Genomic DNA, 18,283 nt, shown 5'->3' with positions numbered 1-18,283 from the left:
GGCAAAGCCAGTACTCACCGCAGGCTGGGGCAGCAGGGCCAGGTCCCCCTCGGAGGCCTCTGTGTAAGGCCGGTCCCCTCTCAGGGGCTCCAGGGAGAAGTCTCGGTCGCCCGCATCCACAGGGGTCCCCGCCGAGGCCGAGGAGGTGGGCACGTGCTCCTGGTACAGCAGCGTGCGCAGCTTCTCGTCCAGGCTCTTGATGGTATTGTCCACAAAGCCCACCCTGGGAGGCGGCCCTTCCCCATCTGACTCCAAGGCTGAGAGTGGCTGAGGGGGGACGGTGGGCCCCAGTGGGGGACTGGGTAGCTGGGGGGTAGCCAGGCTCACTGCCCCTACTGCATTAGGAAGTGGGGTTAGGGGTTGGCCCAGAGTAGGCTGAAGGGTCCCACTGGGGGCATTGAGCGCAGGGGCTGGAGTTGGCAAGGTCTCCCCCTGGGCGCTGGCCTCCCTGGAGGCAGGCTCCCCCAGATCTGTGGGGTGGTGAGGGGCCCCTGGAGGGGAGGCACAAGGCCCTAGGACCACACCCAGGGGCCTTGCAGTAAGTGGGGCATCATGAGTCTCTGCCAGTGGCTGGAGGGTCTCATGCTCGCTGGCTATACCCTGAGAGAGCCCTGAGTCCCCTGCCTGCATAGCAGCCCCTGTTGCTGGCTCTGGCTTGGGGCTGACAGCTGGTGCAGTGATGTCCTGGGGCACAGCAGTCACGGAGGGGGGGAATGGCACCAAAGGGGCTGGTACACTCTCAGGGGCATCCCCGGGGCCTGCTTGGCTCAGAAGCTGTGGACCAGCTGGGAGGTCGGGTTTTTCTTTCGAGGACAGCTGGTCTTTACAGGGCGCTGGGTCTAGAAGAAATAGGAAAAATGCTTCTGTGCTGCCCACTCTGTTCCTATTTACCTGGCTGCGCTGGCCAAAAACACGCCCTGTGTGAGCGGGCAGCACCCCATACACTGGTCCTTGCTCCTTTTCTCTGCTGCATCAACTTCAAAATGAGGAAAGTATTAACAAACATATTCCCTGGAAAGAATTATAATTTGGCCCTATACAATAAATCTTATATCAACGGTTTCTTAGAATAAGATAGTTATCTTGTTCTGTCCAAATTTTTAATTAGGAGTAATGCTGAAAAGAACAACCCCTTTATGCAGCAGCAATATGGAATTACATTGAAAAATCTGCATAATCACCTAGCTCTGAGGCTCTTACTACGTGGCATGAATTATGGATTCATTTCCACTGAAAGAGTGGTTCATATTGGAACACATAATAGAAGGAAGCATTCCTTAAGTTGGTAGCAACTGAAACAAGCAAAAATTTGCTTTGGAAAACCTCATTTTTAAATGAATGACATTTTCTTCAAATGAAAAATAAAGCACCTCCTTACAGTGGGCAGGGCACTGTCTCACACGTGGCTGCAGACTGGATCACTCACAAGAGGACGGTGAGCGCCAACCACAGAAAGGCGGATCTCACTGTGTGAGGCAGGGCCCGCTTCTTCAATCCTGTTGCTTTTGATTCTTTCTTTCTCCCTTTCTCTTCCTCTGCCTCCCTCTCTCCCTCCCTCCCTATTTCTCTCTCATGGATCACTGATCCTATTTCCGGCTCTCTATACTGTCCTATTGATCCATGTGTGTTTTCTATGCGAGTACCATGCTGTTTTGATTACTATAGTTTCATAATATCATTTGAAATTAAGCAATCAGATGCTCCCACTTTGTTCTTTCTCAAGATTGCTTTGGCTATATGGGGTCTTTTGTGATTCCACATGAATTTTAGGATTGTTTTTCCTAGTTCTGTGAAAAATGCCATTGGAATTTTGATGGGGATGGCACTGAATCTGTAGATGGCTTTGGGTAGTATGGGCATTTTAACTATATTAATTCTTCCAATCCAAGAACACAGGATATCTTTCCGTTTACTTCAATCTCTTTCATCAATGTCTCATAGTTTTCAGGGACAGGGCTTCATCTCCCTGGTGAAATTTACTTCTAAGTATGTTATTGTTTCTGATCCTATTGTAAATGGAATTGTTTTCTTATCTTTCAGATAGTCTGTTGTTAGTGTATGGAAATACAACTGATTTTGCATGTTGATTTTCTATCCTACAACTTCACTGAGTTCATTAGTTGTAACAGTTTTTAGTGGACTCTTTAGGTTTTCTATACATAAGTTTATGTCACCTGCAAACAGAGACAATTTTATTCTTCCTTTCTGATTTGGATGCCTTTTATTTCTTTTTCTTCCCTAACTGCTCTGGGTAGGGCTTCCAGCACAATGTTGAACAGAAATAGTTAAGAGTCGGCATCCTTGTCTTGTTCCTAATCTAAAAGGAAAAACTTTCAGTTTTTCATCATGGAGTATGATGTTAGCTGTGGGCTTGTCATATATGGCCTTCAAATGTTGAGGTACATTCCTTTTATACCTTATTTGTTGGGATTTTTTTTTATCATGAAAGGATGTTGAATTTAGTCAAATGCTTTTTCCGCATCTATTGAGATTATCATAATTTTATCCTTCATTCTGTTAATGTGGTGTATCCCATTTATTGATTTGCTTATGCCAAACCATCCTTGCATCTCAAGAATGCCATGATCACAGTGTATGATTCTTTCAGTGTGCTGCTGAATTCATTTTGCTAGTATTTTGTTGAGAATTTTTGCATCTGTATTCATCAAGGATACTGACCTGTAATTTTTTTCTTGTAATGTCCTTGTCTATCTTGTGTATCAGGCTAATTATGGCCTGGTAAAATGATTTTAGAGTGTTCCCTCCTCTTCAGAAATTTTTTTTCTTTTTTTTTTTTTTTAAAGCTTGAAAGGAATTGACATGAAATCTTCAAATTCTTGGTAGAATTCACCAGTGACGTCATTTAGTCCTGGACTTTCCTTTGTTGGGAAATTAATTGATTACTGTTTTAATCTCCTTACTAGTTATGGGTTCATTCAGATTTTCTATTTCTTCATGATTCAGTCATGGTAGGTTGCACACTTTTAGGAATTTGTACATGTTTTTCTAGACTACCCAATATGTTAGCGTATAATTGTTCATACTCATCTCATGATTCTTTGTATTATTGTGGTATCAGTTGTATTGTCTCCCCTCTCAGTTCTGATTTTGAGTCCCCCTTTTTATTAGTCAAGTTAAACGTTTGTCAATTTTGTTTAATTTTTCAACAAGCTAGCTCTTAGTTTCATTAATTTTTTCCTATTGTTTTTCTAGTCTCTATTTCATTTATTTTTGCTCTGATTTTTGTTGTTTCCTTTCTTCTGCTAACTCTGGGCTTAGCGTGTTCTTTTTTTTTCCAAGTTCCTTGTGGTATCAAGTTAGGTTGTTTGAGATCTTGTTTCTTAATGTAGTTTTAACTTTTTTCTTAAAACTTTTTCCTGCATCCCATAAATTTCAGTATGTTGTGTTTTCCATTTCATTTGTCAAGATATATTTTATTTCCCTTTTTACTTCTTCGACCGAAGAAGTTATTCCGAAGTGTGTTGTTTAATTTCCATGTATTTGTGCATTTTCCAGCTTTTCTGCTGTTACTGATTTCCATTGTGGTTGAAAAAGATAACCTGATGTGATTTCAATGTTCTTAAATTTGTTTTGTGATCTACCCAATGATCTAGCCTAGAGAATGTTCCATGTGTACTTGAGCAGAATGTGTATTCTGATGCAGTTGGGTGGAATTTTCTGTATATGTCTGTTAGGTCCATTTGTTCTAAAGTGTCATTCAAGTCCAATATTTCCTTATTTATTTTCTGTCTGATCTACCCATTGTTGAAAGGGAAGTATTTAAGTCCCCTACTATTGGTGCATTGCTGTCTATTTCTACCTGCAGATCTGTTAATATTTGCTTAATATATTTAGCTGCTCTGATGTTGGGCACATACATATTTCCAATTGTTATATCCTCTTGGTGAACTGATTCCTTTATCATTATATGATGCCTTCTTTGTCTCACCACAGATTTTGACTTAAAGTCTATTTTTGTTGGGTGTAAGTATAGCTACTTCTGTTTGGGTTTACGTCACTGTGGAATATATTTTTCTATCTTTCACTTTCCTATGTGTGCCATTAAAGTGGGAGTCTCTTGTAGAGAGTATATAGTTTTGTCTTGTATTTTTAATCCATTCAGCCACTTTATATCTTTTGACTGGTGAACTTAAACCATTTACATTTGAAGTAATTACTGAAAAGTAAGAACTTACTATTGCCATCTTGTTAATTGTTTTCTGGCTGCTTTGTAGTTCTTTTCTTCCTTTCTTCCTCTCTGGCTGTCTACCTTTGTGATCTGATTTTTCCACAATATTATGTGTTGTTTCCTTTTCTTTATATTCCGTGTATCTATTATAGATCTTTGCTTCATTACTATCATGAGGCTACATTAAAAATATAGTTGTAACAATCTATTTTAAGTTAACCTCAATCACAAAAACTCTACACTTTTTCTTCCCCCACACACATTTAGTGGCTTTGCTATCACAATTTATATCTTTTTATATTGTGTATCCATTAAAAATTATTGTAATTTTTAATATTTTTTTCAACCTTTACATTAGAGTTAAGTGATTTACACACAACCATTATATTATTCTGAATGACTACATACTTACTTTTACCAGTGAGTTTTACACTTCCATGTGTTTTCATGTTACTAATATGTGTCCTTTCACTTCAGCATGAAGAATTCCCTTCAGCCTTTCTTGTAAGGCAGGTATAACAGTGAGGAAATCCCTTAGCTTTTGTTTGTCTGAGAAAGTCTTTCTTTCTCCTTCATTTCTGGAAGACAGCTTTGCCAGTTAAAGTATTCTTGAATGTTAGGGTTTTGTTTTTTTTCTTTCAGTACTTTGGTCATATTGTTTTCACTCTCTCCTGGCCAGGAAGATTTCTGCTTAGAAGTATGCTAAATGAGTTGCGTTTTTTTTCTCTCCTGCTGCTTTCAAAATTTTCTGTCTTTGATTTTTGATAGTTTTATTATAATGTATCTTGATGAAGTTTTCTTTGGGTTAAATTCATGTACCTAGATGTGCATATTTCTTCCTAGATTTCAGAATTTCTTAAATAAGATTTCTGCCCTTTCTCTCTCTTTCTCTTCTCCTTCTGGGACTCCCATAATGCAAATATTAGTTGCTTCATGGTGCCCCGTAATTCACACAGGCTTTCTTCACATTTTTTTCCATTCTTTCTTTTTTCTCTTATGACTGATAATTTCCAATGATGTGTCTTAAAGTTCACAGATTCTTTCTTCTGCTTGATGAAGTCAGATACTCTCTACTGCATTTTTTTTTTCTTTCATTCATTGTATCTTTGGCTCCAGAATTTGTTTGGTTCATCTTATTATTTCTACTTCTCTGCTGAACTTCTCATTTTGTTCATACATTGTTTTTCCTGATTTTGTTTAGTTGTCTACATATGTTGTCTTGAAGCTCACCAACCTTCCTTAAAGAAATTATTTTCAATTATTTGGAAGTTCACAGACCTTCAATTCTTTAGGGTCACTTACTGGAAAATTATTGCTTATTTGGGGTGTCATGTTTCCTTGCTTTTTCAGGTTTCTTGTAGCTTTGTGTTGACACCTGTGCATTTGATGAAAGAGTCATCCCTACCAGATGTTACAGACTGGTTTTGGTGGGGAAAGACTTACACCTGCAACAGTGTGCAGGGACACTAGCTGGGTGGAGTATGGTGGTTCCAGCTTCAGGGCAGGCCCAGCAGTGAAGTCTCTGTGCAGCCCATCAGCTGGAGTCAGCATGAGCAAAGATGGCTGGGATCCTCAACTGCACATGGCTGCAGTGGCTGGGGGAGGGGGGACTGTGGGTGTCTTCAGTGGTGAAAGCTGCTGGGCACCTCCTGATCTATTGCTCTCTCATGGGGATGCTGTGGTTAAGGGGATTCCCTCTTGCTCCCAGGTTTAGCTATGGACACTCAGGGATAGTGGTAGTACTGGTGTCTGATATATGGGTACCCATGGAGCAGAGATAAAGCAGAGGTCTGGAATGCAGGTGCTCAGAGTGATGATGACTCCAGATTCTGGTGCTCTGGCTAGCCCACAGCTGCAGTGGCTCTAGTGCCTGAGATGTGTGAATGTGGAGCTGCCATAGAGCTGGGGTCTGGAGTATGGATGCACTCCAAACAGCCAGGGTATGTGTAGGACTGGGGGAGGCCGCTGGCAGTCCTGGTCCCAGGGCTATGCAACAGCAGCAGCTCTTTCAGGGGGAGGCTGCAATAGCATCTCTCTCCCTGGGGGATCCATGGCAGCAATGCTATTGCTTACCTCAATGCAAAAGCTGTCAATGTCCTCTGCAAAGCCAGCCACTAGGGTCCATGCCCACTAATACTGTGGGGTCATCTGCTGTGAAATATTCAGGGAGTCCATGGCTGCTATGGGGGCTGTGGAGGTCCTCAGCAGCAGAGGATGATGGGTCCTCCACAGATCAGGCCACTGGGAACCATGATGGCACCTGCCATGTGACAGATATAGAGCCACCCTTCTTTGTTCCTAGTTGTCTCCTGATGTTTCAGCAAACGCCATCTCCCCAGCAATATTTTCTGTACAGTTTTTCTCCACTGTTGCTCCACTATGTTCCTACAGGTTCCTTCGCAGCCTGTTTCCATTTATAGACAGATGTCTAATTGTTGTTTCTATGGGTGGACAAAGGCTGGTATCTCCTATTCTGCCATCTTGCTGACGTCATTCCTCCCCATTATCTTCTCAAGGGTTTCTTTCCTTCTTTCTGTCTTTTAAATCTGGGCAGAGTTCTCCACTCTTCAGATAAACTCCATTTGTTCTTTCTCTTTTTCTCAACAATTATCACCTCTTTTCCAACATGTGGGTGAGTCCACATTTCTTACTATTGTGAATATTTGTCAGTTTTGACTAAACAGCATCAATCCCCTCTTCCACTCTGAATTTCCTCTAGAGAACAGCTGTCCCTACTTTCAGTTCCAGGAATGTGCATGTAACTTGGACACAAGTCAGTCTGTGTATTGCAGCCACTTGGACATGTAATTTCTGTAGAGACAGATATGACTCTTCATTTTGCACAGTGGAGTCAGGCCCAAAACTTCTACAACCTTCTGAAAAGAGATGATCCTCTTTCCTGCCTGCACTTGAACCTGTAAGGCTATATGCTGAGCTGTTCCAGCAACCTTGAGAGTAAGGTTGAGTAAGTGTGAGGTTGTTAATTACTGATTCATTATTTTGTTTATAGCAGTTTTCAAATTTCCTGTTTCTTCTTAGGTAAGTGTGGTAAGTTGTGTTTCTCTTTTTTTCCATCCCTGATACTAATTGTGCCTTCTCTTTTTTTCTGTAGTCTCACCAAGGGCTTACCAATTTTATTAGTCATTTCAAAGAACCAACTTCAAGCTTTGTTGATAGACTATTGTATGTTTGTTTTACATTTCATTAGTTCATGCTCTTATGTTTTATTTCCTCCCTTTTTTATTTGCATTCAATTTTCTTTTCTCTTTCTAATATTTTACAATGAATATATTTTGGTTCTTGATGTTTAGCCTTTTCTCCTTTCTAATATATACATTTAAGGCTGCAAATTTCTGCAAAACACAGCTTTAGCAGCATCTTACAAATTTTTATACGTAATATTTTCATTTGCATGATTTTCATATCATTATCATTCAGAATGTTTTCTTAATTTCTATTATAATTTCTTCTTTGCTTCATGGGATATTATAATGCATTTCTTAACTGTCAAACATGGAAACATTTTAGATATCTTATTTTCAAATTCTAGCTTACTTCTAACTATAGTTAGAGAAATGTATTGAATGATTTTGATCCTTTGAAATTTGTTGAGATTGACTGTGTATCTTGCATATATGGCTAATTTTAAAATATTCTGTGTGGGCTTGAAAACAAAACATGTACTCTTCAGCTATTAGGTGTTCTACTGTAGAACAAAACTGCCAATTCTATTGTTGAACTTCTTTATAACCTTATTTATTTTTTTGTCTTCATGTTCTAAAGGTTAAAACTCCCATTATGATTAGATTTCTCTATTTCTTCATTTAGTTCTGTTAAGTTTTGCTTTATATATTTTCAGGCTGTTATTAAAGACACAGAAATATAGAATGATTCTATCTTACAGAATAGCTGAATCTTTCACCATTGTGTTTTACCTGAAAGTCTACTTTGTCTGATATAAAAAGATCTACACTAGCTTTCTTTCCTTTTAATCTTTCATATTCTTATGTCTTACTTTGTTATTGGTTTGTTCTATTTTTTTCCTACATTTGACAACCTTTTATTTAGTTCATTTACATTTAATTACCGATTTATTTGGATTAAAAGTACCATCTTACTAATGACTCTCTTTGTGTTTATAATATTTGGTGTTCCTTTTCTCCTTCCTTACCTTTTGCTTTTAAAAATTTTTCCCCATTCGACCCCTCCACTATCAGAGTAGAAGTTATCTGCTATTTTACAATTCTTACAGCAGTATTCTAGAGACTACAATATCCATTCTTGATTTTGGCTCTCTCCCCCAACAATGTAAGAACCCGGAATCCCTATGAGTACAATTCCCTCCCCTTGATAAATATGCCCCTACTTTCATGTATTTTAACATAACCAACACATTTCCAATCTCAGAATACATTGCTTTTATGCAATCTACATTCCTTTAGACCTACCTATGTATTTATCATTCCATTACTTTTATTCTCTCCTGCATTTCTGAACTTCCATTTGGGGTCACTGTTCTTTTATCTAAAAAATTCCCCTCTGGTATTTCTTCAGTTGAGATGTGAAGGTAAATGAATTCTTTAGTCTTCATTTCATCTTTATTTATGTTGATCCTATCAGTGGGTAGAAATTCAAGGTTGGCACTTACTGTGTGTCCCCCAAAATAAGACCGGGTCTTATATTGATCCTTGCTCCAAAAGATGCTTTAGGGCTTATGTATTTTCTTTAGCATTTGAGTAAAACACTATTCCTTGGTCTACAGGCAAATATTTCATCCACTGAGACAGGAGCTGTCCAAATCATTCTTGCTCCATTAAACACCTTCTTTTTCCTCTAGTGTCCTTTACATTCTTCTGTTTTTGGTTGCCAGCACTTTAACTATGATATATATTTAAGTATCGTTTTTCTCAGAATTTGGAGGGCTTCCTGAATTGGTGGCTTAATGTCTTTCAATTCTCTGCATTATTTTCTCAAACTTAATTTTATCTTTCTCCTACTTTCTGGGACCCCAATTATATCATATGTTTGACCCCAATTATATCATATATCATATCTCAAGGTAACCCCTTATTTCTTAGCTCCTCTTTTGTATTTTCCATCATTTCTGATATCATTATTTTACTTTATTTTCTTTTGAATTACATTTCAGTTTGCAATTCTCTCTCCAGCAGTGTACAAACCATTCAGTGAGGTCTAATCTTAACTACTGTATCTTTCAGTTCTAGAATTTCCATTTATGTTTTGTTTATCTCTTTCTTTTTTTGGTGGGAGGGGAGTATAGTTACCAATTCTTCTCCAAAAACTTCACTCTAGTCATTTATTTAACGATTTTTAACACAATAAGCAGACATACTTATCTGGTAACTCCACTGTCTGGTGTCCGAGTCTGCTTTCTGTTACTGCTGTTTGGTTTTTAACCACTGTGTTGAAGTATAATTGACGTGGAATAAATTGTACACAGTTATAAATTTTTTAGTTTTATAAGCTTCGACACAGGTATATAAGCAAAACCTTCACCACAATCAATATAATGAATATATCCATCATTGTCACGTTTCTTTACGAACCTTGCAGTTATCCCTCCCTTCCTTTCCTGCCACACCCCAGACAAGTACTGATCTGTTTTGTCCCTATAGATTAATCTGCATTTTCTAGTCTTTTATATAAATGTGGTCATAGATAATAGTATGCATTTCTTTTTGTCTGGCTTCTTTTTTTTAGGCGGGACAAAAGAATAACCATTTTAAGAATCACCACGCAGCAAGTGTATCAGCAGTTCATTCCCCTCACTGCAGAGTTGTGTTACACTGTGTGGATAAACTACAGTGCTCACTTGCTGCTCAACACCTGGCTGCTTCCCCTTTAGGCCATTGTGAATAAAGCTGCTGTTAACACGCTGCGTGAGGTCTTTGTATTGGATATCTGCTTCCTTTTTTTCTTGGGTACATACCTAGGAGTGAAATGGCTGAATCCTGTGGTAGTTATGTTTATTTTTAGAAGAAATTACCACCTGTTTTACCAAGTGGTTGTACCATCTTCTACAGTGTGTAACACTTCCAATTCCTCCACCTCCTCACTAGCACTTGGTCTTTTGCATTGGAGCTCTTTTAACAGGTGTACAATTGAGTCCTATTGTGGTTTGAATTTGCATGTCCCTAATGAATAATCTTTTCATGTACTTCTTTGATATCCACATATCTTAGATGAAGTGTCTGTACAAATCTTTCATTAGCTTGCTTATTTTCTTCTCATTGCATTTTGAGAGTTCCTTATATCATCTGGACACCATTACATAATGGTTTGCAAATATTTTCTCCTACTCTCCAGCTTGTCTTTTCATTTGCCTGGTGTTTCTCAAAGAGTAGACATTTTACATTTGATGAAATTCAACTTACCAATTTTTTTTTGCAGATTTTACTTTGGTGCTCTATGTAAGAAATCTCTTGTTTAATCCAAGGTCCCACAAATTTTCTCCTACGTTTTGTACTACAAGTTTCATTGTTTTCAGTTTTACATTTAGGTCTACATTCCATTTTGAGTTGATTTTTGTACACAGTGTTAAGTATGGACTGACATTCATTTTTCACATATGGATGGTCAACTGTTCCAAGAGTTGAAAAGACTGTCGTTCACTAAATGTTCTTTGCATGTTTATAAAAAAAATTAAGTGTATCTATGTATGGGTCTATTTCTGGACTCTATTTTTATTCATTGATCTATTTGCCTATATTTACACCAGTATCACACTGTCTTGATTACTATAGTTTTATAATAGTTCTTCAAATTAGAGAGTGTTAGTGTTCCAATTTAATTCTATTTCCAAATTCCAATGTCCTTTGCATTTTCACATTAAATTCAGAGTCTGCTTTTCAACTGCTACAAAGACTTCTGGGATTCTGATGGCAGCTGCAAAGAATCTATCCATCAATCGAGACAGAATACTGTAACAATGCTGTGTCTTATAACCCATGATCAGGGTACTTGCTTAGGTCTAATTTAGTTTCCATCTATATTGTTTTGTAGTCTTCACTACATAGGTCTTACAGATAGTTTATCAGGTTTAACCCTAATAGTTCATAAATTGAAAAAAAACACAGCTATTTTAAGTTTCAATTTTTCTTATTTAATAAAGTTTTATTTTTCTAAATGTACACTTGGTTGCACCTGTTGTTCCTGCATGTTCACCAGCAGCTGGGGCATGCCCACCCTTGGTGTTTCTGGTGTAAACGACTTGAGTTCTGTGCTTTGAAACTAATTTAATAAGTCCTTTACTAAGGAAGGGCTGCCCTGGCTAAGGAACTGCGGATCTTGAATCTCTCAGAGACAACAGCAGGGATTATAAGATTATAGGTGGGAACCTCCTTACAGTTTGTCGTACATCACTTTGTCAGACAAGACTAGGTTACTGAGCTTGTCCCAAACTTTGCCTTTGGACCACTTCTTCTTTTTGACCTGGCCTCCAGATGTATTCACTGGGTCTTTGTCTTTCTCAGCCAACTTTCCAGCATCTTTCTTCTTGTCGTCTTTGGGCAGCATGGCAAAGCGCAGACAGCAGTGGCTACAACAGCAGCCTCGCTAAAATCATTAAATTTCAATTTTTGATTGTTGCTAGACAACGGATTTTTATATATTGATCATGTATCCTACAACCAGCTCACTTATTGGTTCTAGCAGCTTTATTGGAGATTCCACTGGATTTTCTACACAATCATGTTGTCTATGAATAAGGACAACCTTAGGTCTTTGTTTCCAATCTGGATGCCTTTTATTCCCTTTTTACGACTTACTGTCCTGTCTACAATCTCCGATACAATGATGAATAGACGCTGTAAGAGCAATATCCTTGTCTTATTCATGATCTTGGGGAGAAAGATGTCAGTCTGTCACCACTGAGTATGATATTAGCTATAGGATTTTGTAGTCTCTTGATTAAGTTGATAAAGTTCTCTTCTATTCTGAGTTTGCTGAGGATGTTTATAGTTGTTGAACTTTGTCAAATGCCTTTTATGCATTTATTAAGACAACCATATGAATTGGTTTTGTTCTTTGTTTTCTAGTTTATCAATATGGTGAAGTACATTCCTTTCCTATAGCTTTCTGAACATATGGAATACAGTTGTCTTAACTATCTTAATGTGCTTGTCTGCTAATTCTAACAAATGTGTTAGCTAAAGATTGGTTAGAATGTGAATTTTTCTTATATTGTCCTTCCCAATAATCATGATTGGCTATCAGACAATGTAAAATTTACCTTCTTGGGAACTGAATACGTATACCGATAAACATTCTTTGTTGTGGGATGGTTAAGCAGCTCTAAGATGGCTTGATCTTTTCAGATCTCTCTGTTAAGGTTTTTCAGGCGGGACAAAAGAACATTTATTCTAGGGCTAAGTATTAACTACTGAGGGAAAGCCTTTCTCAGTACACTCTACCCAATGCCGTTTAAATTATAAGGCTTTCCAGCTGCCTGCTGGGACAAACATTCACAGAATGTATAAGTTCCAGTACCATTCCCTTCAGCTCTTTGAGGTGCTTCATTTTGTGGCATTAGCTAGTTTCCTCGTGAGCAGTGCTCTGCAAGATAACCGAGGGGAATCCTCTGTCAGTCTCCAGACTTGGTTGTGCCACTTTCTCCTCTCCAGAACTCTGCCCTTTAAACTCTGGCCACTGGATCTCCCCAGACTCTCAGGCTGACCTTCTTAGTACAGGGAGTCTGGTGAGCTCTGCCTGAATCTTTCCCACCTTCCCTTCCTGCTCTGTGGCTGCAATCTTTCTCTGGGCCGTCAGCTGAGAAAATCAGTTTTCTCAGTGTTGCAAGGATCAATGTTCCTTATCGTCTTATGTTCAAAGCCTTGAAAAACATTGCTTCATGGATCTGCCAGCCTTTTTGTTTTCTGAGGAAGAATAAATCTAGTGCTTGTGTTCCATCTTGGCCTAAAGTAGAAGTCTGAGGCTCTCTTTTATAGTTTGCTGTTGTGCTGCTACTTTTCTTTCATACTATTTTCCTTCATTATCTGCCAGGTCATTTTTTTTCCAACCTATGTAAACTTTTGTTCCACTTTTTAAATTATCACACACAGTTAAATAGGACACACATATATCCATATCCACTATCAAGATACAGAAAAATTCCATCACCCCCCAAAAAATTCCTGGTGCCATTTCTTTATAGTCACACTCTCCTCCTACTCTTAACTCCAGGCAAACATTGACTCTGTTCTCTATCAATATAGTTTTTTGGAGAATGTCATTATAAATGGGATGGTATAGTATGTAGTCTTTTGAGACTGGCTTCTTTCACCTCTCCATGCCTATGAGGTTCACTCATGTTGTTGCATGTATCAATGTTTGTTTCTTTTCCAAAATACCAGTTTACCCATTCACCCACTGTAGGATATTTGGGTTGTTTCCAGTTTGGGCAATTGGGCACGTATGAATAGAACTGCTATCATCATTTATACATAGGTGTTTCAATGAACATGAGTTTTCATTTCTCTAGGATAAATGTTGAGGAGTGAATTTGTTGTCTTGCATTTAATGTATTTTTATTTTTAAAATGGCATAATGTTTTCCAGAATAGTTGCATCATTTTGAATCCCCATCAGCAACTTATGAGGTCCAGCTGTTCCATATCCATACCAAGACTTGATGTTGTTAGTTGAGCCATTCTAACAGGTATAAAATGACCCTTCACTGTGTCTTTAATTTGCATTTCCCTGGTTGTCAATGACATTGAATATTGTTTGATACGCTTAATGACATTGAATATTGTTTGATATTGAAGGTGTACAATGACCCTTCACTGTGTCTTTAATTTGCATTTCCCTGGTTGTCAATGTGCTTGTGTTCCATCTTGGCCTAAAGTAGAAGTCTGAGGCTTGAATATTGTTTGATACGCTTAACTGCTATCCTTATATCCTCTTTGGTGAAGACTGGTCAAGACCATTGTCCAGTTTTTGTGGGTTTTTTTAAAGATTTTTTTATTGGGGAAGGGGAACAGGACTTTATTGGGGAACAGGTGTGTACTTCCAGGACTTTTTTTTCCAAGTCAAGTTGTTGTCCTTTCAATCTTAATTTGAAGGGTGCCATTCAGCTTCAAGTTGTTGTGCTTTCAGTCTTAGTTGTGGAGGGCGCAGCTCAGCTCCAGGTCCAAGTTGCTGTTGCTAGTTGCAGGGGGCACAGCCCACCATCCCTTGCAGGAGTCGAACCCGCAATCTTATGGTTGAGAGGATGCGCTCCAACCAACTGAGCTACCCGGGAGCTCAGCGGCAGCTCAGCCTAAGGTGCCGTGTTCAATCTTAGTTGCAGGGGGCGCTGCCCACCATCCCTTGTGGGAGTTGAGGAATCGACTGGCAACCTTGTGGTTGAGAGGACGCGCTCCAACCAACTGAGCCATCCGGGAGGCAGCTCAGCTCAGGGTGCCGTGTTCAATCTTAGTTGCAGGGAATGGAGCCCACCATCCCTTGCGGGACTCGAGGAGTTAAACGGCAACCTCGTGGTTGAGAGCCCACTGGCCCATGTGGGATTTGAACCGACAGCCTTCGGAGTTAGGAGCATGGAGTTCCAACTGCCTGAGCCACCGGGCCGGTCCCCATTGTCCAGTTTTTAATGGTGCTGTTTGTTTTCTTACTGTTGAGTTTTTAGATTTCTTTACTTATTTCAGGAACAAATGCTATGTTGAATATGTGATTTGCAATTATTTTCTCCCAGTCTGCAGCTTGTCTTTTCCTTCTCTTAACAGTGTTTTTCAGAGAGTAAATGGTTTTTATTTTAACAATATCTGAATTATTCATTTTCTTTTATGGATCATAGTTTTGGTGTCAGGTTTAAGAACTCCCTAGCACAGGTCACAAATATTTTTCTCCAAATGTTTTATTCTAAAAGGCATACAGTTTTACATTTGGATATATGATGTATTTTCAATTAATTTTTGGATAAGACACCAGGCATAGGTCAAGGTTCAATCATTGCGTATGGGTAACCAAATGCTTCAATAACATTTATTGAAGATTATCCTTTCTCCACTGAATTACTTTTGCATCTTTGTCAAAAATCAAATGGCCGTATTTGTATGGGTCTATTTCTGGGCTCTCTATTTTGTTCCATTGATCTATGTGCCAATCCCTTTGCTAATACTACACTGTATCGATCACTGTAATATTATAATAAGTCTTTAATATTGGGTAGTGTGGTCCCTCCAATTTGATTCTCCTTTTTCAAAACTGCTTTAGTATCTGTTTTTTTGGAGCCGCTGTAAATGGTATTCTTTCAAAGTTTTAGTTATCAATTGTTCACTGTCAGCATATAGAAATATAGAGTTATTTTTATATACTGACTATGTAATCTACGATTTGCTAAATTCACTTATGGTTCTAGGAGTTATTTGTTGTTTAGAATCCTTAAGATCTTCTCCACGTGAAATCATATTTCTGTAAATAGAGACAGTTTTATTTCTTCCTTTTCAAGCCTGATGCTTTTCATTTCTGTTTTTTGTCCATGTGTAATCTGGCGAAGATTTCTAGTTCAATGTTAAATAAAAATGGAGAGAGTGGACATCTTCTAAACGCAGGGAGAACACAATTGACTTTTCAGCAGTAAATACGATGTCAGTCTTCAGTTTTCTGTAGATGACCATTGTCAGGGTGAAAAAGTTAACTAATGTTCCTAGTTTGCTGAGAATTTTTGTCATGAATGGATTTTGTATTTTGTCAAATACTTTTTCTGTATAAACTGACATAATCATGTATGTGTCATTCCCTTTGTAGGAAAGGAAAGTTTACATTAATATTAATATGGTAGATTGATTTTTGAATATTGCCTTCCCTAGATATACTCCATTTTGTCAGTGTATTGCTCTTTTTATATATTGCTTGATTTGACTTGTTAATATTTTATTGAGAATTTTTTCCCCTCTATCTCCATGAGAGATTTTAGTCAGTATTTTTTTTGGTATTCTCTTTGTTTTTGATATCAGGGCAATGTTGGCCTCATAAAATAATGTGAGAAGTGTTCTTTCCTCTTCTATTTTCTGGAAGAAAATGTGTAGATTTGGTGTTATTTGCTGTTTTAAAAGGTTTGATAGAATTCACCAGTAAAATCATTTGGGCCTGGAGGAGTTGGAAAAAAATGTCCGCATGAGTTGAGCCTCTGTAGCACTCCCCTGGAATTTACAACGAATCGGACAACAATAACTCCACAAAGGACTCCCTGCACAGCAGACAGGCAAGACCAAGAGGCCCACTACTGAATTCACCTCTAGGTGGGTGAATCGCGCGGGCAGGGGAGGAGGGAGAGGAGAAGTGCGGAGACAGAGCTCCGCGGGCGCAGGACACAGACCTGGCTCAGCGCTCCGAGTTCGCTGCTCCCGAACTGCCGCAGCTGCGGGAGAGGGAAGGACTCGGACTGCTAGGGCTCCGCTTACGGCCCACAGGGCTGAGGGGGCAGCATATAACAAGCTGAACACAACGCTCACGGCAGAGACATCGGAGCGAAGACTTAGGGAAGAGGGCTGAAATCGGTGGTTTAAGCCCTCACTGCCGAGTGGAGAACGGAAGCCTTAGGCACGGAGACTAGCCGCCCCTCCCTACCCTCCCAGAGTTTACCCCGCCCCCACCTGCCCAGTGCTAGAAGCAATAAAGTAGCAGTGTCAGAACAAAAGACAGAATATTTGCTGCTCTGAGAACGGTGGACCGCAGACACACATTCGCAGCTCAACTAGTTCCGGCAAAGGGGAGGGAGCTGTGGAAGCAGGACTGGCTGTGGTGGTGGTCGCTGCCATTGCTCTGGGCCACCTCTCACAACTCACCCCGCCCCTGGCCCCACCTATCTGGGTGTATCCCTGCAGGAGTGAACAGAACTGCTGAAACATTGGGGCTCTGAATCTGGTGCAGAAACAGCTTTGGAACTTCAAAAGCTCTTCGCATACCTATCAACCTGTTGCAGAAGCCACTCCTGTAGATGTCTAGGAAGAGAAATAGTAAATCAGTGATTGCCATGAATAACCAAAGCAACAAGATAGCTCAGAAAGAAAGTGAAAACTCTCCAGAAAAGGAACTTAGAGATATGGAAATATGTGATTTAAATGACAGAGAATTCAAGATTGCAATTCTGAAAAAACTGAACGAGATGCAAGAAAACACAGAAAGGCAGTTTAATGAACTCAGAAACACAATCAAAGAACACCATGAGCATTTTACAAAAGAGATTGAAATTTTGAAAAAGAACCAAATAGAATTTCTGAAGATTAAGAACTCAATAGAAGAAATTAACAATAAAATATCCAGCTTAGGTAGTAGGGTTGACCAGATGGAGCAAAGAGTCACTGACATCGAAGATAGGAACCTGGAATTTACACAGATGGAAGAAGAAAGAGACTTGAGACTTAAAAGAAATGAAAGAACTCTACGAGAACTTTCTGACTCCATCTGAAAGAGCAATATAAGAATAATGGGCATACCAGAAGGAGAAGAAAGAGAGAAGGGAGCAGAGAATATATTCAAACAAATCGTCGATGAGAACTTCCCAAAAGTGTGGAAAGAACTGGATCCTCGAATCCAAGAAGCAAATAGAACACCTAATTACCTCAATCCCAACAGGCCTTCACCAAGGCACATTGTATTGAAGCTGTCTAAAATCAATGACAAAGAAAGAATCCTCAAGGCAGCCAGGGAAAAGACGACGGTAACTTACAAAGAAAAGCCCATTAGATTATCATCAGACTTTTCAGCAGAAGCTCTACAAGCTAGGAGGGAACCAAATTTTCAAACTATTGAAAGAGAGAAATCATGAGCCAAGAATAATATATCCAGAAAAGATATCCTTTAGATATGAAGGAGGAATAAAGACCTTTCCAGACATCCAGAAGCTGAGGGAATTTTCTAATACCCGACCTGCACTACAAGAAATACTAAAGGAGGCTATTAGACCACCATCAACAGGGACAGCTTGTGGCAACCAAAACATAAAAAGGGGGAGAGTAAAGGCCTGAACTGGAATATGGGAATAGAGAAAGTAAGCGTGCTGAAGAAACTGGAACTCTAAATATCAAACTTTTTATTACATAAACTTAAGGGTAACCACTCAAAAAACATCCAG

General features: G+C 39.2%; 1 protein-coding gene and 1 pseudogene across 18 annotated transcripts in view; both read right to left on the bottom strand.

Moving 5' to 3' along the window:
- Positions 1-18,283, bottom strand: part of WNK2 (WNK lysine deficient protein kinase 2) — a 116,107-nt gene that overhangs the window by 30,319 nt on the left and 67,505 nt on the right. For all 17 annotated transcript variants that reach the window (XM_081066065.1, XM_081066076.1, XM_081066068.1 and 14 more), the window contains exon 20: positions 19-839. In XM_081066065.1, the coding sequence (XP_080922191.1) occupies positions 19-839 (821 nt within the window). The remainder of the gene's footprint in view (positions 1-18; positions 840-18,283) is intronic.
- LOC308504789 (small ribosomal subunit protein eS25-like) lies at positions 11,313-11,725 on the bottom strand (annotated as a pseudogene). Its single transcript has one exon. The product of its transcript is annotated as a small ribosomal subunit protein eS25-like (transcript).

This window comes from Rhinolophus hipposideros, assembly GCF_964194185.1.
Source record: "Rhinolophus hipposideros genome assembly, chromosome: 11".
Taxonomy (NCBI): Eukaryota; Metazoa; Chordata; class Mammalia; order Chiroptera; family Rhinolophidae; genus Rhinolophus; species Rhinolophus hipposideros.
Note: the sequence above shows the minus strand (reverse complement) of the source record. Positions and strands in the feature narration are given on the sequence as shown.